The sequence below is a fragment of the Vigna angularis genome, chromosome 8 (assembly GCF_016808095.1).
Source record: "Vigna angularis cultivar LongXiaoDou No.4 chromosome 8, ASM1680809v1, whole genome shotgun sequence".
Taxonomy (NCBI): Eukaryota; Viridiplantae; Streptophyta; class Magnoliopsida; order Fabales; family Fabaceae; genus Vigna; species Vigna angularis.
Genome location: NC_068977.1, coordinates 30,081,716 through 30,108,058, shown reverse-complemented (window position 1 = coordinate 30,108,058; position 26,343 = coordinate 30,081,716). Strand labels below are relative to the sequence as shown.

The window sequence follows — 26,343 nt, the reverse complement described above, 5'->3', positions numbered from 1 at the left end:
TTGAACCTAAAATTCTTACTCAAACACCTATACAATTAATACAAGGACAGAGACACTTCACTTGTTCTAATAAATTGAATTAGTACAACTTAAACTTCATTTTATTTGCTATATGAATTTAAAAAGACATAAATGTGAAACTCAAGAAAAGAATACAAACACACTAAATTCTCAATTCCCAGCATGGTAGAAGCTAGCTTTGGCTGAACTATTCACAATGTGTTATTTTTTTATTTGAAGCAGTGAAGGAGTAAAACTATACCCAGTAACAGTACTTGCTTGCAATGGAAGAAAACCCTAGAAATGGAAATGAGACAGGTGGAGGAGAAAATTTTGTATTTGAAAAAAAAGAAAAAGAAAAGGGAGAAAAATAGGACAAAGCCAAAATAGTCATAAGCAAAGTCTCGTATTGGGGCAGAGGCATCGATTCGTGAAGTCTCCATCTTACTGTCACAAACCCCAAAAACAAACAACACTCACTAATTATCCCATTTTTCCATAAACCTCACTCGCACACTCAAGTCTCCACTCCCTCACTCTGCGCGGAACGAACATCAACATCGTTGTCTCTCAAACATCACAAAAAACATAACAACAAACATACATTCAATGATGTTACTTAACCAATAACTTCATCCCCAAAACACAACATAAATGCAAAATTCTAAAAGTAAAAAAATGTAAATTCTTCTTAGAGCCGCATTTTTCAGAGCTAGTACAATCATCACACCCCTCTCTAATCATGCACTTACACCACACACCACACCACACCACACACATCACTGCATCCCTTTCTCTCTCTCTTTAACTTGTCAAGAATGACACATCAAAACAACAACGGTGCTGCTTCTACACTTAATTACAAAAGGTTAATGATAATAAAAGAAAAGGGTAAATAAAAAACACAGACCGAACCGTCTTATTCACGGCAGTTCCCACACACTCTCTTGACTTTTTAGTTCTTTCTCCTTTCTGTTGCTACTTTTCATAGTTTCGGATGTTTGCTTTTGCTTGCTGCGATCCTCTCTACTTTGTGACTTTCCCTTTTGAAGATATGGCAGAAGTGCCATCATCCATCTATCAAGGCAACAAGCGCATTCAAAACCCTTTTGAGAACATGTCACACCCACAACTCCAACAAATAGAAAAAACAAACACCCCCATTAATTGAAAAAAACTTCAACCCACCTAGTTCAACTTCAATGCAAGCATAGCCACCTCCTTGTCACTACTACTACCACACTTGTTCCGATTCCTAACTTCCTTCTTTGTGTCTCATTCTCTTGTCAAAAGCCCTTCTTTGATAGGGCCCATTACTCCATAATGGGCGACAAGGGAGACACAACCAAGAAGCAGCAACAACAGCCTCAACAACAGCAACCTCAATCTCACCTTCACCACCAACACCAACAGCAGCAACAACAAACACAACAACAACAAACTCAGCAAATTTCATCTTCTCCTAAAGCCCCACGTGAGGAAGCTATCACAGAAGTTAGGCCAATCCACCACCATCAACAATTATCACCGGTTGTGGTTGTGACTGGAGCACCTCCTTTCATTTCTAGTCCTTTGTATGTTTCAAGCGGTGCAAGTTCTTCACCCTATGAGCCTCAGTTTGAGACGCTGAACCCCAAGAGACCCAGATACAGTGGACAATGGAAGCAGCTTCTACCTTCCCCTCCTGCGCAGCCAAAACAGTCCCAAATGGCCATGCTTCCCACCACAGAATCAAGCCCTTCACCAACCACGCACACTTCACCAAATCCACAACAACCCCAAACACAAACAGCTTCTTCATCAGACACTTCCTCGTCTCCAACTCACTCTCTCCCATTGCTCTCGGGAGGTTCTGGCCAAGAAGGGAGCAAGCAAGAGGGAGAGCAAGTTCACCAGCAACTCAGAAAGGGGAAATATGTGAGCCCAGTTTGGAAGCCCAACGAAATGCTGTGGCTGGCAAGGGCTTGGAAGGAACAATACCAAGGAGGCGGTGGTGGTGGATCTGAATCTTCTTCACGGGCAGAACAACAACATCAAGCGGAATTGGGAATCACAAGGGGGAAAACTAGGGCTGATAAGGATAAAGAAGTGGCTGAGTTTCTCAAGAGGCATGGGGTCAATAGAGATGCTAAAACGGCAGGCACTAAATGGGATAACATGTTAGGTGAGTTCAGAAAAGTATACGAATGGGAAAGAGGGGGTGAAAGGGAACAAATTGGGAAGAGTTATTTCAGGCTTTCACCGTATGAGAGAAAGTTACACAGACTCCCGGCTTCTTTTGATGAAGATGTTTTTGAAGAACTTGCACAGTTCATGGGGTCCAGAATGAGATCTTCTCAAGGCAGGGCAGGTTCATCTTTTGTGTCAGGAGACGAAGCTAGAACGGCTCTTGCTGCTGCAAGAGCTCTTCCACCACCACCTCGACCCTTCAAAGATGATGAAACCCCTCTCTCAGGTTTGTAGATAGTTGAAGCATCAAAGTGGGAAATCACAATATCTTGCTTTTTAGTTTTATTTCAGTTCCACTTTTCCTTCACCTAATCTTCAATGCACTTTGCTAACGTAATTTCACACATAGTAAAGTTTCTGTTCTTAGTTTCTTTTGTATCTTTTTCCCTTTTATGGAATGCACAGTGATTCTGATAGATTCATGAAGGATTCAAAGGAACAGTATTTTTCATTCGATTCTCTGACTTTTGCGTCTACAAGCACTGTTTCCCACCCTTATAGGGAAGAATAATGCATTAGAAAATGAGAAATGAAAACGTTATCGATTTTCCAAGTTTGTCTTTTTATTCACCCACCTTGTCATTGTTGCAGGGACAACGAAACAATTGGCCATAACAAGTGGGGTTGAACCTTTCTTCCATGGCTCAAGAGGGGGTTTATTAGGGTTAGACACACTCGTGGACGTTTCAGGCTCTTCTTCATCATCTAAAGAGCTCCGTAGAATAGGGAAGATAAGAATGACATGGGAGGAATCAGTGAGTTTATGGGCAGAAGAAGGAGAAATACATAGAGGGAGAGTGAGGCTTCAATCTTCTAGCTTTCTGAACGCGGATGAACTCACTTGCTTTGATGAGGCCATGGTGCCTTGTCCTATGGAATATTTCGAAGATGGGCCTCTGAAAGGTTTTTCTGTTGACAGATTCGTTTCCGGACAGCAAGTCAAAGTTTTTGGCAGAAGAAAGTCTTCCCCAGCCTCAGATTCTTCTGGTGCCAAACCAAACCTGTTTCCTTAAATTTAACTACGTTTGCCTTGTTTTACATATTCTAGGATTCTATCTAACTGTTTCATTGTCCCTCTTTCCCAGGTTTTGCTGAAAGAGTCCAACTTCCCTCCAAAGCACTTCCCATTAGATGTGAGTGCTCTCTTTTTCCCAGTGGTCACTACCCTCATTCCATGTTCGAGCCAGTACTCTCTAAATAACTTCTAATTTGATATGTTAAATTTAGAAAATAGAAGCAAACTTTCAGTATTAGCAACGAAAGTGTACATTCCGACCTCAATCATTCTTCTTTTTTTGATAACTTATTATCTTTCCTATTTGATTAATCATAGTATGAGCTTATTTCATGTTCTTAATATTATCAAATATACTTTTTCTTTTAATTTAAACATTGACAAACCATTCAAAAACATTAATTTAATTAATAAATATCGTAGAACAGTATCAGTTTTGTCGTCGGTTATTTAATTGTTTCTCAATGCAGTTAGATAACCCAAAAGTAATAAAGCAATTTAACTAGTCCTTAAAGCATTGAATGGTTATTAACTTGTTTGAAACACTCCTTTTTCATTGTAATTTAGAAATTACAGTGTTTAGCTGTATTAAAGATCTGTCTGGGACATGCTTTTTATTTGCTTAACTTCACTAGGGAATGCTTAAAGGTAGTTTAAGAATCAGTTTGGAAGTTTAGTTTTAAACACCCTGAAGGAGTAGTATACCAAGTTTCTTATAGTTGCATTGTGATGTGAAATTGATCAGAGAATTATTATATTTTGCGTTGGTGTTGCAGCGATTGCTACATTGGATTTTCGAGACCCAACAGAATACTACATGGAATGTCTCTTACGTGCGTCCCCACAAACCCTCCCAAGTCTCTACGAGTTAAGGCGCCACCTACAAGAGCCACCACCGGAAGACCTACGTTTTCCTCTCCGAAGAGATGTGTACGAGGAACTTCCCCAAGGGAAGGAACTCTTCTTCACAACCACACCCGAGCCCTTGGACTGCAGAACCATAATGTACGACATCGTGGGCCCCATTATCCGCATCCACAACCCTAGCCTCTCCCTCGCTGCATCATCCAGCCGCGACTCCTTCATCCCCCTCTGGGACGAGTGCATCAACCGCGTCATCCAAAAGTTCTGCCCCGAAGAACTCACCCTAATACGAAAACCCACGTCACCGCCACCAGAATCGACGAACCAGTCCATGTTGCAAGACCAATGGCCCAACGTAACCGGTTTCGTCAACAATTACTCTCTCTGGAGAGGCGAAGAAACGCACCAGTTGAAAGAGTCGCAACCCAATCCATCAACGACGTTAGTAGGGAAACTCATGTGGACATACATGGATCTTCCGTACATTCTCGGATACTACGCGGTGGCCAATACTGTGACGTTTTGCGCGCTGAGTAGGTCGCAGGATGGAATAATCAACCGCACCGATTTACACGAAGTGAACTTGACCACCCCGGTGGAAAAGCTGAAGGCTTTGGTTCCGTGTTTCAGAATAGGGTTGTTGTTAGCGTTGTTGAGTAAGCGTTGCGCGAGTATAAGCAACTGCAAGGGATTTACGTACAGTGATTTCGAGAGGGTTTGCTACGGTAACGGGGTGGTGACGGAGGTGACGCCGAGTACGTGCACGAGGGTGTTTATGGAGAAGCGCAAGTGGATGGCGGTGAAGGAGGTTTATGAGATTCTGGACCACAGGATACCGCATGCAGAGGTTTTGGTGGGTTTTTCGGAGAGGGAACTGGGGTTGTCGTTTAAGCCAAGAGGGTGCCGTGTGAAGCCGGGAAACTGCGAAGAGTTGGTGGAGGCATTGAAGTTCGTGACGAAGGCGATGGTGGCGTTACACGACCTGTCGTTCATGCATAGGGATTTGAAGTGGGAGAAGGTGATGCGGCGGAGGGATCGGGAGGAGTGGTTTGTGTGTGGGTTTGACGAGGCGGCGGGAGCACCGGAGCTGAAGGGACACGTGTCAGGGACGCGTGGTGGGCACGCGCCGGAGATGGAACGGGGGTTGCATGGGGTGAAGGTGGATGTTTGGGGAGTGGGGAACTTGATTAGGACGTGTGGGTTGGGAGGGGTGCCGAAGATGCTTAGGGAGTTGCAGAATCGGTGCATGGAGCAGAACCCGGAGCAGAGGCCCACGGCGGCGGACTGCTACCACCACCTGCTGCAGCTGCAGTCGTCGCTGTCATCCGCCGCCGGGGGAGTCATGATGATGTGATTGATGATGAGAATGGAAAGGCATTGTTTGGTTGGTTGGTTTTAATTTAATGTGACGAGAGAATAATGTCGTTGTTGGTCTAGGTTCGGGTCGGGGTTTATTATGTAACTTTTTTGGCATTGGATATTATTTGATTTGAGAATTTGAGAATTTGAAAGGGAAAATGATTTTTTTCAAATAATGTTATTTGTTATGGATATTTTTTTTCTTTGGAATGTGTCTGTTTTTCATCATTGGAAGCTTGACTTTATTCAGAAACTTTTAGTTTAAAAGTAAATTGAATAATTCCGAATGCATAATTTTTCTTCGTACAGATAAGTGTTAAATATTTTTCATACAACATTAAAGATGAATGCAGTCTTATTTATCTAATTTAATGTAATCACTCGTCATCTTTTTAGTCGCAGAAGTTAAAAATAAAATATAAAGTAATATTGAGTAAAATTAAGAACAAGGCAGTAAAAAAAAAGTAAATAAATGCATAAATATTTGAACATTTTAGATGTGTTTGTGAGGAGTGAGGAAGGTAGAAATGGGCAGAAGTAGACATAGGAGTTGGTTGTGGAAATGGCGGCTGGTGGTGGCTGAGAGGTAAGTCTGATAAAATAAAAAAGAATCCAAGAATTGAAAGTGTGTTAATGGGAAATGAAGTTGAGTGGAGCAGTGTTTTTCACAGCATTGTTTGGTAGCATCTCAGCTTGAGCACAGTTGAGGTGAGAAGCTTCATCTTTTCATCAATGTTCTTTCCTTCTATACACCTTTATACATCTTTCCACTTTTCGTCAAACTTGTATAATTTCCATTTAGCTCATTTTTTCTTTTACTATTATTTTTAACTTGTACTGTTGTTTGATTCACGATTTTATTTTATTTTATTTTATTATATATTTTCTTACTCGAAGGTTGGTGGAGGATTGAGGATAATTTAACCAATTGGATTATATATCTTAAATTAACTAAAATATACAAGGAAATTTACTTTTATTTGAGATGGATAAAAAACTGATAAAATGACATTATTCGGCATATGCAAATATTTTAGCAAACCTATTTACTTTGGTAACTATATGAAGAAAAAAATTAGGTATGGGATTCGATTTTGGATATTTATGAACAGATGGAAGTTTTTTAATCATTTTTATGACTTTCTTCATTTAAATAGATTTGAGGGAGAATTATTAAATGAATTTGAGAGGATTTGAAGGTAAATTATTTTGTTGTTTATTTGAGTGGATTTTAAGGTAAGTGAGAGTGAATTTGAAAGTAAAGTTTGTGAAAAGTAGTGTAGAATTTGATTGATATGACAGATTGAAAAATTTAGGATTAAATACGTGATTTTGGGTTTAGTCCCTATTCGAAAGTTTTGTTCATTTTAGTCCTCTTAGTTTTGAAACTCTTATGTTTAGTCCTTAAAATTGTAAAATTGAACGACGTTAAGTTTTTGTATGAGGTGGCTAACGGTGAACCAGGTCTATGCCACGTTTTTTTTTTTAAAATATTTGTCACGTTTTTCCCAAATCCTTCCTTCTTCTTCCCCAATCACTCAAAACGTCTCCTCATCTCTTTCACATCCACCATTGTTACTGAGATATGGATCTTCTACCAGTTTTAATACAGGTTGACATTTTTTGCATTGATCAATTGCTTATATTTTAGTTGGGTTTCCTGGTTTTAATTTACAAGTGGCTTTTCACAGCGGCACTGCGAAACTAAGGTGCACGAGAGTCTAGTGCCAAGTCTTAATTAATCGAGTTATCACACAATTGTCTAGTGCCGAGAGTCTCTTGGGACACGATACTTGGTCTTAGCATGTTATATTTCTTGCACAATTTGGAACACTTGCCGAAGTCTCAACAAGTTTTTGGCGTCCTTTCCGGGGACTCACAGTTTAAACTATTCTATTTGTATGATTCTTGATTAACTTTGACTTAATTTTTTTATTTATTTTATTTTTCTTTATCTTTATTTTTTTAGTCTTGTGTTTTGTTTTGTTTTTATTTTTTTGTGCTAACAGTGCTTTTTAGGGTTTTGTGTCTAGTTTATGCAAGATACTATTAGGACGAGAAGCATAAAAAGTTCAGAACCTCTCCTTTAAGGACTAGAGAACAGCAGAAGGACAAGAAGAAACAGGAAATCTAGAGAACCTTCTCCAAAGACACTTTCACAGACTTCACAATCTAATCAGGAAAGCATGGACAACAATGGTGGTAAACGTACTTTGGCAGATTATGCAACAGTTGTTGGCCCTCATCATTGTAACAGCATTGCAAGGCCAAGGGTCAATGCCGCAAGTATGGAGATGAAGCCTGCGTTGATTCATCTGGTGAAAAGCAACCAATTCAATGGACTATCACATGAAAGTCCATATGAACATTTGACCACTTTCAATGAGATCTGTAATACTGTGAAGCTAAATTGAGTGCCAGATGATGTTATAAAGCTAAATGAAGCTTGTTTTCTTTCCCATCTCTTTCCTTTGTTCTTTCTTATCTATCTCTCTTCTTTTTCTCTTCCCCCTCTCTATTTAGTTCTCTTCACTTTCTTTTATTTCTTTTGCATCTTTTTCTATAACTACTTCCTTTTCTTGTGCTCTCTTTAGCTTTCACTCTTGTCTTTTATTCGACACATCTAACTTTTGCAAACTTTTTCTTCCTCCTCTTTCAAGTATAAAATGTACAGTTTGAGGTTTTTATTGGTCATGGAAGTTGTATTTTAATTAGGACATTGATGAGTTTCATGGCCATAACTTTCACATGTAGTGCATCTTAAATCACTTGTTTTATTTGTTGACAAATATTTTGTCATGTATATGCCTTCTTCAAAGCTCACATTTTTTTCCATTTAAATGTACCATGTGTGACATAATTTCATTGACTTCCACTTCAAGACCACACAAACACTAGGTGTATATTTTCGTGCAACTCTCTTGGTGTCAATTTATTTAACCAAATGATCCTATGACGAATATGTTAGATTAAACAATATGTTAAACCACTCCACAAAAATGTCTTTGCGAAAACATGTTGCATTGGTAAAAAAATTTAGATCTTGCAAGAAATGTTAATAAAAAAAACAAAATATATTTAGAACCTTACCACTCTTCTGAGTGTTTCACTCAAATTTCATTCATATATCACACTTATAGCTTTTTTTCAAAAAATACTCTCTTGTCTTTTTCCACTCGAATTCCCTTCACTGCTTGATAAAGAATTTCGATAACTTAAACCAAAATTGACAATTAATGTAAAAAACGTTGTGGAATCTAAAGTTGACTAAGAGCTAAATATAAAGAGACTCTAGGCAAAATTTTCAAGACTTTTAAAAGAAACAAACAATAAAGCAAGAATAAATAGAACTACAAAAAAAAAATTAAATAACACAAAAACTCTAAGAAACTACTGAATGCTAATAAATAGATCAAAACAAACCGTAATCAATTACTGCAACAAAATAATTTGTGTTAAACTTTTAAATTTTCTTTTTGTTATTGGATATTTATTATTATTTTTAAATGAATTTTGCAGTCCTAACACCAAAACTGAATTGACACAACATAATTGCACTTATAGAATTATTTGGGAACAAAAAACACAAAAACATATAATTTCTATGAATCAGATGCAAAATTCTCAATTTAAAATGTAAAATACGAAGAACAAATAATATATCAAAATGTCATTCGAAATTTTAGAATAAAAATTTAAAACAAAAATATTCAAAAAAATTGGAATTTCTTCATATTGTAAAAAAAATAAGATAAGATATAAGAAATTCGAATCAAAACCTTAATTAGATACCAAAATGATATTTGTATTTTAAGAAGAAATGCAAACATAAACCTTGTTCTAAATACTTATTTAATATAAAATTCAAACTATAATCTTGCTCTGAATAGTAAAATAATATGATCCTATACATGATTGATTAGAATTGTTCATGACTTTGAATCCTTTTTGAAATATGATTAGGAAAATCATACAAAGAATTGTGGAATTATACTAGAATGAAATGATGACACAATCTGTAAGAACCTAAAAATATATATGTATATATTAAAAGAGGATAGGGTGAAAACATTATTAAGAAAAAGGGGAGGGGCTTTTTATTAAAAAGAAAAAAAATTTATAGTTTCTGCTAAACTTTTAGAAAAAGAAGCTGAACTCATTTTCTTAAAAGTGTTCCTCTCTCTAGAAAGCTTCTTCTTCTTCCTCTACCTTCTCTCTAATCTCCACACTGCACCAGCCATTGCATTGTCATTTAGGTGGCGTCCCCGCGTTCCCAGAGTCAGGAGCTCCGTTTTGAACCGAACGTTTTCTTCATTCTTACTAGTAAGTCGTTTTCCCCCTTCTCCTCCACTGTCTTTGAATCTAGGGCATGCCACTTTACTGGTTGCATGCAGCTGGTAGCTTTTCCCTTTAGTTCCTTGTTCATTCTAGCTCTAAGAGTTGTACTCTACCCAATTTGGTGGTTTGTAGGTCCTGTTGAACTTGTTTCTGTGCGAGGGTTACTGTTTTGGGGCTTCTTCTAAAGTGTTGTGCTTATAACCACCAAGGTAAGGGGAGCTGGTTATGTTTATTTGATTTAATATTATATGCTCTGTATGTATGATAATTTGATTGGCATGTTGTTTGGAATTTTCTGTTACGATTAAGAAATATTGGGTGTTATGTGTTGAAATTATAAAACTGTGAATTGGATGATTAGGAATTGGTATTGATACAATGCTGTGATAATTTTGAATGCTTAGAAGCAATGAATTCTGTTAAATAATTTATTAGGAAATAACCATGTGAATCATTGAAGTTTATAACTTATGAAGAGAACTAAGGTAGTCAAAATCTGAATTTTTGTATTCCAGGCTGTTAGGATCAGTTTAGATAACTTGGGTAAGTTAATTGTGACTCATTAGGAGTGTTAAAAGTGTTAAAAATAATTTATAAGTGGTAGATTCATAATTGAGTACCTAGGTTGATGAAATTGAGGGTTTAGAGTTTAAATCAACATTAAATCACTAGATAATAAGATTATGAAGTATTAGAATCAGTTATACAAGTTTATTTCGTCATATAGATCAAGTTTGGAGTGTTAGAAACTCATTAAAGTGTCTCAGATGCACTAAAATCAGAAATAACAGATTGTTGTAAAAAACTGATAAGAATAATCAATTATCTCACTTGATAATCGATTATTTTAGTTAGAGAGTTGTATCCTCTTCAAAGCTCTTGCAAATAATCGATTATCACGTATGATAATCGATTATTGTCGTCGGAAAATCATCCAGGACAGTTTTGGGTGGTTTTCGGGGTTTCGGATATCATTTTTGGACGTTCTTTAGGTCGTTCTAGGGGGTTTTGACCCTTCCGGAGCCATTGGTGAGGGTCTCCAAGCTGTTTGAATTACTTAAGTATTGATAATTAAAAGTCCTAAAGAAATTTGTGTTAATAAGTTATGGTTTTGTGAAAGTATGTAATGTATGAGTTGTTTTTATGACATGGTTGATGTTGTATGATGGTGTATGGGTTTGGTATGAGACAATATAGTAAGAATGCACTTGAATGACTATGAAATTTTATGTTTGATGAATCAAATTGGTTTATGAGGTACATTATTGATCCAAGAGGAATATCATGTGATTTAAAGTGGTCGGATTGAATATGAAATTAAGATCTCTCGGTGGGATCAGTTAGTGTATTGAATGAATGTGAGAGGCTTCCATATGGGGGGTTATCCCTAACACTCCAATGGTCTTTCCTTCTCACTTAGAGAGGATTGACGCGTGTGGTGGGAGTAGTGGGAGGTCCTAGGGTAGGCGCTATCACTAAAGGTCTATTCCGCGGTAACGGACTAGCCTTGTGTATGGTCGGGTGGAACCCCTCGGCAAGGGCTTTGCAAAGCAGTAGGGGCCATCACAAGTGCACAACCCGCCCCAACTCTACATACATTCTATGTCCGGACGTGTCTAGGAGTCTTAACATGATAGGATGTTTGCTTTAATGAGTTTTGTGAAATAAATATTTATGTTTATGATGACTTACATGGTTATGTGTGTATGGACGTTCTTGGAAATGTTAGGTTGAATTGAAATTATCTGTATGTTTGTTTGAGACCTAGCTCACCCTTGCATTGTATGTGTTGCATGTGTTTGTCTTCCCCCTTGCGATGATCATCCAATCCTTTGGATGTGAGCAGTAGGTGTTGATGTACCATTGGAGCAAGCTTTGGAGGTTGAAGGAAACCCAGCCCCTAGTACTTAGGCCTTCTACTAGCTCTTAGTTTATTAGCTTGTTTTTTTGAAAAACTTCTAGCTTTTATTTATATAGTTCGACACTTTTGGAAAACTTTTTAGGTCTCTTTAAAATTTCAATAGCCTTGTATTTTGGAGAACTTTGGAAACTTGTACTCAAGTTTGATTTCGTTTTAATTTCCTCTATCTTTTGGATGACTGTATACATATTTAAATACTATTATCTCTATCTCTCAACTGCTTTTACATATTATAATAGTTGAATCCTATTATATTATATGTGTATATGATATTTTGGAATGTCACACAATCTAGTAGATTGATATGTCAAGAAAGATTTAACACAAAGATGTTAGTCTTTGATAAGAAATGATGTTCTAAAACAGAACCAAGAGAATCCTCCATTTTTATCAAATTCAAATTCAATATATGAATGAAAGTGTTTATATAAGCTTTTTGTATATCTGTATATAGGTAAATAAATTTAAGAAAACTTAAAAACCTGAAAAGAAAATACAAATCCAAAAACATAAAAACATAAACTTATTTTTCAAAAAATGCTCGAGATCTAAAATATAAAAACATAAACTATTTTTTACAAGAAAGCCCAAAGCCCAAATATATATAGAAACATAAATTAATTTTTCTAAAAATTATTCTTCAAATGTAGTCAAAGCCATGATCTTTATTCCTTCATGTCTTTTTAATGCGAAAGGCTCCTCCTCGAGTCATTCTTGTATAGAGTTATAGGATAGTTTTCTATCACCCATTCACCATGAAGTGTTTTATTTTAAGAATTGCATTTGCTCTCCATAGTAACTGAAAAAATTCATCCTTTTCTCTCACTATTTTATTTTGTAATTTTTGTATCCATATTTAATTGTATATTCATGTGGATCTTCTCTCTTTCATATCCAATTGTCTTGATACTATATTTTTGGTGAATACGATCTGAAGTCATTCCTCAATGATTTAACCTGAGACAATTTTTACTCAAAACATTTCCTCCTCTACTCTAATTTCCATTCTCATTCACTATATTCCACGTTCCCATATCTAAAATTGTTATCATCTTAAGATTTGAATTATTATATAACCTACTATATTTTTCAGCAAGGGGTAATTATGTATTCCATCTATCATTCCAAAATTTGATTTGTTTAAAAAAAAACTTAAAGTCTAACAATAAATAAACATGTAAATTATTATCTTTCTCACCTTGTAAATATTTGATAAAATCTCAATTTCTAACCTAGTAAGAGAAACAAGTGATGTGACGTAGGGGTGATGATAAACAAACGAGTGGTGGTGCGAAGGGGATGGTTGAAGAAAGAACATGGTTCGAGATTTCATAGAGGTGACAATGAGCATGCTTATAAAGAAAAACTCATAAAGAGGTTCACAATCAATAGTGAAAAAAGAAGAGGAAAATAGCTAGCAATGTTGTGTTGGATATGAAAAAAAAAAGACAAGAGTATAGAAAAAAAGTATTAATATAATTAAATAAATGTGAAAAGACATATTGATGTATTATTATATTTCAATTCTTTATTTAATCTTCAAAATATAATGATGTTGGTATGTTAATTTTTTTTTAATATATTTTAAAACGTCGTGATGAATGTACACAAATGTATTTTCAAGAAAAAGATAAAACAATAAGAAACGCAGCAGCAAATTCAAATTCTATACTATTTTAAGAATATATTAATTCACCTTTGCATATATGTAAACAGTAGTTAACACATAAATTTATCTAGTGTTTCCTTTCTGTTGATCATTGTTGGTTATAATTTAGAAATTATTAATTATAAGATGAGAAAATTATAAGATCTTTATATATATATATATATATATATATTTTGATACAATAATTTTAATTGTGTTAATTTTATTTAAGTTCATTGTTTAGGTTGAATTGGTCTTAGAGTTGGTCATCCTTCTTTGTTATGTTCTCTTTTGATCTTTAATCCTCTCCGAGAACGCGATCCACTCCAATGGGTTGTTGACATGCAGAAGACAATTTGACACTCAAGTGAGATATGTTTCATAAAGAGGTCTATCACTACAAAAAATATTAATATTACCGACGGATTTTTACCGACGGATAAATATCTGTCGATATATTTTAATTTTCGACGGAATTATCGACGGTTTGTTTAATCTTTTTTATCGACGGTCAAAAGCCTTCGGTAAGGCCGTCGGTAAGTGACATGCACATTACCGACGGATTTATCGAAGGCTTTTAGCCGTGGGTAAAAAGAGCGGGAATTTTCCCGCCCATTATTTCGCTTGACGACATTACCGACTGATTTACCGAAGGCATCTGCCCGTCGATAAAAAAACGGAATTTTTTGGCACCAGCTTCGCATCCAGAGCCAATATATGTGGCAAACACTCATTTCTCCTCTCATTTTTCTCCATCTCAGTGTAATACTTCTTCCTATCGCTGCTCTCCACCGCCGCTGATCTCCACTGCCGCTGCTCTCCACCGTCGCTGCTCTCCACCGTCGCTGCTCTCCTCCGCCGCTGCTCTCCACCGCTGCTGTCCACCGCCGCTGCCCTCCACCACCGCTGCCCTCCACCACCGCTGCTCTCCACCACCGTTGCTCTCCACCATCGCTGCTCTCCACCACCGCTGCTTTCCACCACCGTTGCTCTCCACCATTGTTGCTCTCCACCACATTTTTGCGATTAGGAACATTTCTCTTACAAATATGAGAATTGCAGAGAAACTCTCCATGATTCCCTATGATTTTAACTATTGAAAATAAATTGGTTGTTTGATTCTTTGGAAATTAGTTTGTTACTGGCGTGATGCTTTTTTGGTGGCGGAGTTCATGAAAACGAAAAAAAAATGACACTGAGGGAGGAAGGAAGAAGAAGAAGATGAACCAGATCGCGGTAATTACCGACGGCTTTATCGAAGGCCATAAGCCTTCGGTAATTACCGACGGCTTTATCGAAGGTCAAAAGCCTTTGGTAATTACCGACGGCTGAAATATCCGTCGGTAAAGGTTACCGACAACATTTTTACCGACAGTATTTTGATCGTCGGTAAACGACAATTACCGAAGGATTTGATACATTACCGATGAACTACGACCGTCGGTAATATCAATTATTCTTGTAGTGTATATTTTATTAGGATAGAAAAGGATCATTGTACCTGACATCAGTTGTATTATTTATAGAGTTTGTGACAGTCAAGTCCATTCATTAATTATCAGTATATTTTCAAAGATCAAACCCAATAATCAATAATTAATACCGTATATTTGTAAAGGGTAAGGTAATCTGACCTATTAATACCTGATAATTGCCCATGAATGACCATTAACTCCGATTGGTATATTTCATATAGTACATAAGCCCCCCAAGCCCAAACAAGCTCTTTTATTCGAAAGAGGTGCGTAGGGATTATTATGAGCTTTAAGAGAGGTCGCTCACCTTGTATTTTGGGAGTCTATCTTTGATGCTTTAAGTCTTCATTGCTCTTTGTACCGAGCGGCGAACTCTAGGAGTTCTCTTTGGATTTGTTCCCTAGACTGAAAAGAAAATGCTAAGAGTTCTCTTTGTCACTTTTTCCCGTGCAAGAGTTTTCACTCCAAAAAATATGCTTTTAAATAAAATAAAGTAAACGCTTCAATATTTTATAATTTATTTTTATAATGAAAACGCATTGGAACCTGAAAAAGCTGAACATGTTGAGTAGTTGACTGATAAGAGTTCTTTTTCGAACTTCTTGCGTTGAGCGGGGATTTCTGAAGCCCTTTTTCGGACTTTCCCCGAGCGGCTTGAGGCAGGAGTTACTTTTCTAACTTCCTGCTTTGAGCGGAGATTTCTGAAGTCATTTTTCTAACTTTCCCCCGAGCGGTCTTGAGGCATAAGCCATTTTTCTGACTTCCTCCCGAGCGGTCTTGAGGCAGGAGTCATTTTTCTGACTTCCTGCGTTGAGCGGGGATTTCTGAAGTCATTTTTCTTAATTCCCCCGAGCGGCTTGAGGCAGGAGTCGTTTTTCTGACTTCCTACGTTGAGCGGGGATTTCTGAAGTGATTTTTCTTAATTCCCCCCAAGCGGCTTGAGGCAGGAGTCGTTTTTCTGACTTCCTGCGTTGAGCGGGAATTTCTGAAGTCATTTTTCTGAATTCCTTCGAGCGGCTTGAGGCAGGAGTCATTTTTCTAACTTCCTGCGTTGAGCGGGGATTTCTGAAGTCATCTTTCTGAGTCCCCCGAGCGACCATTATAACCTGACACTGTTGAAGGTAGGTCTGAACCTTTCTGCACATGATATTTTATAATTTATAATTTATAATTGATAATGCTAATTCTTACCATTATCTAAGCATAATTTTAGTAGCAAAATCAACTCTTCTTTAGCTTATTACTTGCTTAAATCCTCTCTTTAATTTAGTTTTAGTATTTATCTATATTTTGGGCTACATTACGTAAATAATACTCTAATCCCTTATTTTCTTTGATTTATTTTGATGTTAGGAAGATCCTCCATTACATTGAAGAGCCTCGGTGATCCAGGAAGTCATTGATTTAACAGTCATTTTCGCTTAAGCGAGAATAATTTAGCTTAAGCGAGAATGACTATCTTCTCCAAGAAGAATTCTCGCTTAAGCGAGAATAATTTAGCTTAAGCGAGAATTCGGGCAGTATATATACTCACGAGGCAGAAAGAAAAAAGGGTCTTTGGTTCTTTGGAGGTGCGATTTCACGTTTGGAGCTCATGGAGGGCGCGAGGAGCCATTCGGAACATCTCCTCCTCTTCCTTTGGGTCTCCTTCTTCTTCCATCTTCCATGTTTGTAAGCTTTAGGGTTCTCCATGGAAATGGAGAACCAGATTCATCTTGTTAGGGTTAGATGTAGCCTATGAACTCTTGTGTAATGAATGATTGTTTCGTATTTATAAATGCCTTTTCTATCTATTACTAGTATTCTTGTTTCCGATCTTAAAGCTTGCATGTAATGGGGACGTTCATGACTTGATTTTGGGGTTTCATTGAGCCAGGGATGGGATATGATTCACATGTTGTCTTAGATCCTAGTTCTTAATGCGGGTTTGCTTGTTAGATTGTCCAAGGGATTAGAGTTTGATAAGGAAAACCTAGGCTCTTTCACCTAAGGGATTAGGGCTAGAGTGTTTTAGTGGATTGACTTTAGTAAATTGATAGAGAGGAGATGAAATTGGTTATACACAAGAGTGCATTGGTGAAAACTAACCTTAACAATGTCATTTCATACCATTTCTAGTCTTTTCCATTTCCAAGTGCCTTCAATACCAAAGTCCAACCTTGTAATTACTTGTGAATTTATCTTTTTGCACATATTCTTAAATGATGAGTTGTTCTTGAGTCTAGATGAGTTGTTAATCGCACAATTTTCTAGTATTACGAGTCTCTTGGGAAAACGATACCTGGTCTTACCATGGTTTATTACTTGAACGATTTGGTGCACTTGCCAAAGAGTTTAACAATAATTAAGAATTGGTAGAACCTAACCTAGTGGAGGTCTGAACCTGCCTGCAAATAATATTTTATAATTTATAATTTAAAACTAAGAGTCGGTAGAACCTGACAAGGTTGAACGCAGCTCTGAACCATCCTGTGCATAAAATTTTATAATTTAAAATTAAGAGTCGGTAGAACTTGACAAGGTGGAACGCATTTCTGAACCATCCGTTGCATAATATTTTATAATTTATAATTTAAAATTAAGAATCCGTAGAACCTGACAAGGTTGAATGCATTTCTGAACCATCCTGTGCATATTATTTTATAATTTATAATTTAGAATTAAGAGTGGGTAGAACTTGACAAGGTTGAACGCAGCTTTGAATCATCCTATGTATAATATTTTATAATTTAAAATTAAGAGTTGGTAGAACCTGACCAAGTTGAGGTCTGAACCTTCCTGCACATAATATTTTATAATTTATAATTTTAAAACTAAGAGTCAGTAGAACCTGACAAGGTTGATTGCATTTCTGAATCATCCTGTGCATAATATTTTATAATTTATAATTTAAAATTAAGAGTCGGTAGAACTGACAAGGTTGAACGCATTTCTGAACCATCTTGTGCATAATATTTTATAATTTAAAATTAAGAGTCGGTACAACCTGACTCACAAGGTTGAATGCATTTCAAACCATCCTGTGCATATTATTTTATAATTTATAAATTATGATGAAAAGTGGAACCTGCCAAGGTTGAACATAGGACTGAACCTTCCTTCATGTGCAAGATAAGGATATTTTTACTCACAAAAATATGAGTTAAACAAATATATTATAAATTATAATGAAAAGTGGAACCTGCCAAGGTTGAACTTATGACTGAAGCTTCCTGTGCAAGATATTTTTACTCACAAAAATATGAGTTAAACAAATATATTATAATTTAAAAATTATAATGAAAAGTGGAACCTGTCAAGGATGAACGTAGGACCGAACTTTCCTGAAAGTTCTCAAAACAAAAGACACGTCTTTAGGAATTATTACGGAATTTTTTGCTCTTGTTGCAAAACCCGGTGTTGATCCGAAGTAGCGATGTCGAGACCGAGCACGGGTTTGGTTTTATGTGGCTTCATGAGGATGTAGCTCGGTCCCACGGTGGGCGCCAAAATGTTTCGGTTGAATTGGTCCGAGGATCGGTCATCCTTCCTTGCTATGCTCTCTTTTGATTTTCAATCCTCTCCGAGAACGCGATCCACTCTAATGTGTTGTTGACCTGCAGAAGACACTCCGACAGTCAAGTAGGTATATATTTTATTAGGATAGAAAATGATCATTGTGACAGTCAAATCCATTGATTAGTTATCAGTATATTTCATGGAATCAACCTCAATAATCAATAATTAATACGGTATACGGGTAAGGTAATCTGACCTATTAATACTTGATAATTGCCCATAAATGACCATTAACTCCGATCGGTATATTTCATACATTCATGATTAACATGATTAAAATAAAATCATTGAGGATTCCTTCAAAGTTAATTGGAGATTAATGTTAGTTTTTCTTTTAATAAATATATGGGACAACTACTAAATACCGAACATAGGTTTAATTACATCAATTATTAATAGAGTTCAGACAAAAATTAAGGAAATTAAAGTTTATCTACTATATATTAAGCTTGCAACTTGTTTTCTTATAGTACCAAAATAAAAAATATATAAATAGTTATTGTATTTAACCAAGTATTTGTTAAAAGTATATTTAAAAGACGTTCATACATCTCTCTCTAATCTTTTAAAGTAGAGTGTTTTGTTTGTTCAAACTATAACAAAAAACTGTATGCACTAATTAAAGTTACAGCAGAGAGTTGTAAATTGATAATACCTCTTCAACATCTTATTGCATTCACAAAATGTGTGTTTATACAAAGTTAATGTAACATAGTAAAATAACATAAAAGAGACAAGAATGTTTTTGACTTGATACTGAGTATTAATTAAGTTTGCAATAAAAATTTAACACTTGTTCACTTAAATGAATTTTGGGAAGAGCGATTTAATGAATTTGAGAGGATTTGAAGGTAAACTTTTTGTTGTTTATTTAAGTAGATTTGGAGATAAGTGAGAGTAGATATGGAAATAAATTTTTTTAATCTGTCATATCAATCAAATCCTACACTAATTCTCACAAACTTTACTTTCAAATTCACTCACTTACTTTTAAATCCACTCAGATAAACAACAAAAAATTTACCTTCAAATCTTCTCAAATTCATTGAATCAGTCTTTCCTAAATTCATTCAAGTAAACAAAGTCTAAATAAAATTTGTAAGAGAAAACATTGCATATAATTGTGATTAAACTCTTCCATAATTTACCAAAGCTAGGTAGGATGTTAGGAAAGCAAAATGAAACAATAAAGGAAAGAATTGAAACATGAAAGCTACTTTGGCTACGGACGAAGAATATTAATGAACAAAATCTGTTCATAGGGATTGCACGCGATCTTATAATTAAAGATCAATTTAAGTTTTCATACAATGGTGAAAGCAATGAGATCAACGTAAAAGTAAAAAAGCTGTATCTTCTATGTATTCATACTTAATCTGGTTTTTGCTATTAACTTTTCCTTCCACTCTCAACAAATTATTACTAATTGAAAGAGAAACTTTTTTTTATTGGTGATAAGTTTAAAGACAAAAATTTTGACCATGGAACAGGTGAGATGGTGTGTCTTTAAAGGAAGTAAGACCTGAATACTAAAAAATGTCACGAACACAAAAAGTGCTACTAATAAAGAAAAGGTAATTTTGATACAAAAACTAACGATTTTCCTTAACAACCTATGTTGATAAATAACTAATTGAAACTAAGTTATTTTTAACTTTTTCTCTTTTTGTTTTAAAAATAATATAACAAGTATAAATTCATAATAAGTATTTTTTTTAATTAAAGTATGTATTTTTTTTAAGAGATGAATTTTAAATATAATTTCACCTTACAAAATCAGACTCTAAGATATGGTTTTCATAAATTTATGTTAAGTAAATTTGTCTTATCTTTTATCGATGTATGATTTTTAACACACCTTCTTATGTTGATATATATATATATACATCTTCAGTAAAAAATTAGGTATTTAATAGTTATATGATAGATTGACATAATAGGTTTACCAAACAAAAATTCACATTACGATAAACTTCAGACAACTCAGATACTATGTTAAAAAGTAAATTTTAAATCTAATTTAATTTTACAAAATTAACTTATAAAATAAACATCCACCTATATATTTTAAATTCTTCTTGTTTCTAATAAAAGTAAAATCTTCAAACTTTTTTTTTATAAAAAATAAATAAACTCAATGATAAAATAAGTTGGTTGAGTCTTGGTTTGGTAACCATGACAAAGGGTCTAAGTTTTATAAATATGATTTGGTCCTAAAATGGTTTAGCTCCATGAGAAAAAAAGGTAAATAGTTGAATGTTATGTTTATTGTTGTATGTATTGAGATGAGTATGACATCTTTTTTGGTGCCTACATCGCTTTCCCTTTTCTTCTGTCTATGGTTTGGCCTCTGTTTTTGATGAAGTCTATGCCACTTTCATCATCTGTTTACATTCATGGTAGGGCAAAGCTATGTCTATCTTTACACACCAATTATAAAATCAAAATAACATATCCTTTGCGAGTTCATTGATTCTAGTTCAGCGTCCTATATAATTTGTGAGTAAATAATTCATTTATTGAAGCAAATATTTATATATTTTGTTTTTAAGATGATAAAAAATTCACATTATCAATATAATACATTAATTTTGTTAGTTTTTTAACTTTAAAAATGATTGATGTAATTAAACATATTTGTTTTTCTTAATTGTCACATATGTTTAAGTAAAAAATTGAGGTTAATATGCAATTAATCTTGATTAAATTTTTTTTTCTAGAAATCTTCAAAGGTATTGCATATTAACATTAACTTTTTTTTTCAATAAATATATGTAACAATTGATGAAGATAGAACACATATTCAATTCTTTCAAATATTAATAAAAATCAAACAAAACTAGCATAGTTAACGTTATTGTATTGATGTTGCATTTTTTTTATACTAAAAACGAAATATGTCAAATATTTGTTGTTCCCTACTATTTATTTCTTAACAAATTAATTACTTTGATCTATTAGAAATTTTAAATCAATTAAGAATGTAACAATTATAAATTATAAATGGAATAGAAACTTTACCTTAATGTAAAAATTAAGTAAGACATCGTTTCACTTCCTGAAACTGCTTTTCTCCTTTGAAATATTATATAAGTGTAAGTATCTTTTTATAAAAGTATCTTAAACATTTTATTCTGAAAATTGTCAAATATAGAGATTTATTAAGATTTTCTTTTTCGTGTTCATAAATAAATTAATATCATAATTACATTTTTAATGAATAAAATTTTTGTACTAATAATATAATTAAATTATAAAAGAATTTTCATATATATATATATATATATATATATATATATATTATTAGTTAATTACTCAAAAGATATAAGATTATATTTAAATGTAATAAGTTTTAAACATAGTAAGTGGTTTAGTTAACTTCTTAATTTCCAAACAGAGATTTAAAGTATACCAATATATTAAAGGAAAAATAGATGGAAAAATACTTTTTTATTTTGTAAAGTAATTTTCAATTATATTTTTTACAGACTCCGTTTTGAAAACCTTTGGGGTCACCTCCAATCCAAAGGTTTAGTGGATTCATGATCCCACTTTAAACAAAAGACGATGAATCTTTGGACTCACTTGAGTGCAAGAAGAAAGTCCATTATATAATGAGTATTTCTTCCTACACTACTTCACATTTCTCTTTGCACCCACACATTTTTTAAATTTTAAAATTATCTTTTACTTCTCAAAAAATTCTATACCTCTCTTCTTCTTTTTTTTAATGAATTTCGAAATCTAAGGATTTTTCAAGTTTTAATAAATTTCAAAATTTGTTAAAAAGGTTATTTTGAAAATGTGGCAGGAAAAAAAAATGTAGGATAGTGCAGGAAAAGCACTTCGAAGAGAGTCATGGAGGTGTGAGAAGAAACTGCCTTCCATAATTAAAAGATTTTAACAGATTGGACTCTAATAGTTAATGAACTTTACTGGATCCTAAAAGGAGTGTTTCATCTGCATTTCTCTCTTTTCATCCTGCCGCACCAAGTGACAAAATGCAGAAATTTTTTCACCGACATTTAAATATCGGTTAAAATTTTTTTTCTTTATTGTTTGCGTTTTGTTTTTAATTAATAATAATAATAAATAATTAATAAATTTAATATATACTAATATTTTAATTTACAAAATATTATTTATTAAAAAAGAAATAATATTAAAAAATTAAAAATGAAAAAGTTTGAAAGAAATATGTTAACCGTATTTGGAAATAGGGTTAAAATATTTAATTTGAATAATTTTGTGTTAACCGTATTTTCAATTACGATTAAGGATTTTTTTCTATAGTTTTTTATAAATAATTAATAATAATATTGATAATATTAATAATAAAAAATAATTAATTTAATATTTTTATAAAATTAAATATACACTAATATGAATTGAAAAAATATGTTAACCGAACAACGATTAACATATTTAATTTGAATTATTTTGTATGAATCGTATTTAAAACTATAGTTTTTTTTTATAGTTTACTTTTTTATTTTTAATTAATTATTTAATTAATAATAATAATAATTAATTTAACATTTTTCATACTTAACATATTTTAATTTTTTAATTTATAAAATATTAATTATTAAGAAAATAAATAAAATTATAAAATAAAATAAAATTGAAAAAAATATGTTAATCGTATTTGTTGGAAATACGTTATCATATTTAATTTGAATATATTAACTATATTTCCAATTCCGTTAATTTTTTTTTTCTAATCAATAATAATAATAATTATTTATTAAATTATATAAAAGATATAAATAATAATAATTGTATGAAAAATATTAAATCAATTAATTGTTTATTATTATTATTATTACTAAATAAAAATAAAAAAGTAAATTTTAAAAGCAAACAAAAAAATTAACTAACATTCGAACCGGTTAAGGTTTTTTAGCCGGTTTTCGAATACCGTTAAGAAATTTGTTTTACCGGTTTGTAAACGTCGACAAGGGTATTTTTGATAGTTTAAAAGTGTGGATGAAAATTTATAGTTATAGTGAAACACTCTCCTAAAAGCTGTCCTATTTTACTTGTTGATTTTTTCTTATAGATGAAATCTTTTGAGACAGGGTTAATGAAATTTTAAATATGTTATAAATTTAAATATTTTAAAATATCTTTTTATTAAAAAAATTCATTTGAGTAGGTATTTAAAATATTTTATTATTATTATTTAAGTGTTCCAATGTTTCATTTTGTTCTCAACAAGATCACATGGTTATTATTTTCGTTAAATAGTATTTTTTTTTTCAAGCTTATCTATTAACTAGATTAAAAAAAACAAGATAAACATAACGGTCAGATTATCCAATTAATAAAACAATTAAATAATTCGATACTTAAATAAAAGAAAAGTCAAACATTCGTAAAACATAAACTTTCAATAAGAATTTAATTAAAAATATAATGAATGTACTTAAAATTTAATTAACTTATCCAATAATTATTGTTTATTGTAAACTTCCATACCCTCCTCAATCTTATCTTCTCTTCTTACTTTCTTTCTCATTATAGAAGTTGCAGTAAATGTTTTTGAGGGATAATATAACTCTTTGATATTTATGATACAGATATTGCCCTTTAACCTAATACTACTTTGTTATCATCCTCATTTTATTCTGTTAACATGTCATTATATGATAACTACACATCTAACAAATTATTAAAGCTTACCTTTATCATATCAACAATTCACAAATGACTACATCTTCATATTAATTTTCTACATTATGAGTTAAAAATTTTAGAATCATACATTATTTTTTCTTTATTCGCTTTAGTTAATGTTTGCCCTACTGTACGAGGTAAAGAAGGATGTCTTTTCTAGAAGGCATTAATTAAGTAGATTATGTAATCTTTAAACATAAAATATCAAATGTATACAAAACACAAAAAGATTAATATAATTGTCCCCATTTGCATCCAAAAATTCCTTAATGTAGACAAATAACAAAATCAGATATAGCTTTCTTTGCTCCTCCCATAAACTATTATCTCTATATATGATTTATTGAAAAAAGAAACAAAACCAAAAAAATCTTATCCACCAAGAACATGAGGCCAAGAAAACGTCAGAAAGGATAAGCCAAAAAGGTTCAAAACTGTCAATAAAAAAAGACAATTCTAGTTTCCATGTAAAGCCCTTTTACTAAACTTTTAGATCTACTAAATAATTGTAATTATTTGATAGTGAGATTCCTAAAAAGAATCTAAAATCCAAATCTAATGATGAAGATATCACACCATCGTCATATCAATCATCGATTACTTTTTCTCCTTCTTCTCCATTCAAGCTTCTGGTTGCTTCTTCTTCTACCTTCCACACATCTTTTTAATGGTATAATTATAGTTTTCAAAAATCAATGATGTCCCTCTTCTCTTTCTCACATTACAAATTCCTTTGGAGATGTTCAATTGCATTTGCATTTTTCTTAACCCTTTTCTTCATTGCAAACTCACTCACTCTCCAAGCCCAATCCACTTCAACCCCATGCAACAAAGACCCCTACAAGCAACTCAATCTAATCCTTAACCAAAACGGCACCGTCACACGCCCCGACAAACCCCCCGACAGCCCGCCCGCAGAGGATCCCACTCTCCTCGTACTCTCCAAAGACCTCTCCATCAACCGATCCAAGGGCACCTGGGCGAGGCTGTACCTGCCCCGCGCAGCACAGCACCAACGCTCTAAGCTCCCCCTGGTGGTTTTCTTCCATGGTGGAGGGTTCATTTTCCTCAGTGCAGGCTCGACGATCTTCCACGAGTTTTGCTTCAACATGGCAAACGACGTCGTCGCGGTCGTAGCGTCCGTGGAGTACCGTCTCGCGCCGGAACATAGACTCCCCGCGGCGTACGATGATGCCGTGGAGGCGCTGCAGTGGATAAAAGCCAGCCAGGATGATTGGCTCAAAAACCTCGTCGATTACTCGAACGTTTTTCTCATGGGGAGTAGTGCCGGGGGAAACATCGCCTACAACGCGGGTCTACGTGCAGCTGCGGCTGCCGACTATCAGATTCCCAAGATCAAAGGGCTTATTTTGGTTCAACCGTTTTTCAGTGGGACCCGCAGGACAGGTTCGGAGCGGAGGCTGGCGAACGAACCTCACTTGGGCCACTGCTTTAATGACGCGATGTGGGAGTTGTCGTTACCGGTTGGGGTTGACCGTGATCACGAGTATTGCAATCCGACGGCGAGGAAGGGTCCTGCGAGATTGGAATTGATCGAAAAGGTTGGATGGTGGGTACTGGTTACCGGGTGTGGAGGTGACCCACTGGTGGATCGTCAGGTCCAGCTGGTTAAGTTGATGAAAAAGAAGGGTGTGAAAGTTGTGGGGCATTTCACCCCAGGGGATTATCATGGGATTCAAGATTCTGATCCATTGAAGGCAAAGGTGCTATATGGAGTAATCAAAACTTTCATTTCAGCTTTAAATTAATCATCATTGCTCAAGAGTAAGAGTAAGAATTTCTTGTAATTGCATCATTGAATAAGTAAACACAAAGAGATTCATCTTATTCAGTGAAGAATTTGTTTCATGTATTTTCCCACACTTTAATAATTCGGCGCTAATCAATCTTAGTTTCTTTCTATTTCATGTATTTTACCCAACTCTAATTCAAGGGCTTTCATCGAATTACTTTTCCCCCTTCCTCTGTTTCGGTTCCCTCGCGTAATTTAAGATTACCTTGTCGGATTTGTTGCAAATGTCGGAAATTATCCGATTTCTGTTGAAGTAAAGTGGGAAAGTCGGAGGTATGAATATTCTTTGTATAAAGTCTATGAATAATCTGTTCCCTCAAAAAATGCATGGTAGGTTTCAGTGGTTGGACAAACATTCCCTTCTACCATTGCGTTAAATACTACCCTTGCCTCCGCTAGTTTTCCAGTTTCACTGAGAGGGAGTAGTATCATGGAATTGAAGGT

The 26,343-nt window shown here is 34.1% G+C and overlaps 2 protein-coding genes across 2 annotated transcripts; both read left to right on the top strand.

Moving 5' to 3' along the window:
* The first annotated feature begins 1,293 nt into the window (after positions 1-1,293).
* On the top strand, positions 1,294-5,512 carry LOC108344133 (uncharacterized). The gene is made up of 4 exons (XM_017582600.2): positions 1,294-2,455; positions 2,821-3,216; positions 3,315-3,415; positions 3,990-5,512. Exons 1-4 carry the CDS (start codon positions 1,324-1,326, stop codon positions 5,460-5,462), a joined length of 3,102 nt encoding a protein of 1,033 aa, XP_017438089.1. The 5' UTR covers positions 1,294-1,323; the 3' UTR covers positions 5,463-5,512.
* A 19,078-nt stretch (positions 5,513-24,590) lies between these two features.
* Positions 24,591-26,053, top strand: LOC108344959 (carboxylesterase 1). Its single transcript, XM_017583501.2, has one exon. It carries the CDS (start codon positions 24,782-24,784, stop codon positions 25,853-25,855), a length of 1,074 nt encoding a protein of 357 aa, XP_017438990.1. The 5' UTR covers positions 24,591-24,781; the 3' UTR covers positions 25,856-26,053.
* The last annotated feature ends 290 nt before the right edge of the window (positions 26,054-26,343 follow it).

Coding starts and splice junctions, on each gene's coding strand:
- LOC108344959 (XM_017583501.2), top strand. CDS start 24,782: ATGATGTCCCTCTTCTCTTTCTCACATTACAAATTCCTTTGGAGATGT.
- LOC108344133 (XM_017582600.2), top strand. CDS start 1,324: ATGGGCGACAAGGGAGACACAACCAAGAAGCAGCAACAACAGCCTCAA. Junction 2,456..2,820: donor TGATGAAACCCCTCTCTCAG/GTTTGTAGATAG, acceptor TCATTGTTGCAG/GGACAACGAAACAATTGGCC. Junction 3,416..3,989: donor CTCATTCCATGTTCGAGCCA/GTACTCTCTAAA, acceptor GAAATTGATCAG/AGAATTATTATATTTTGCGT.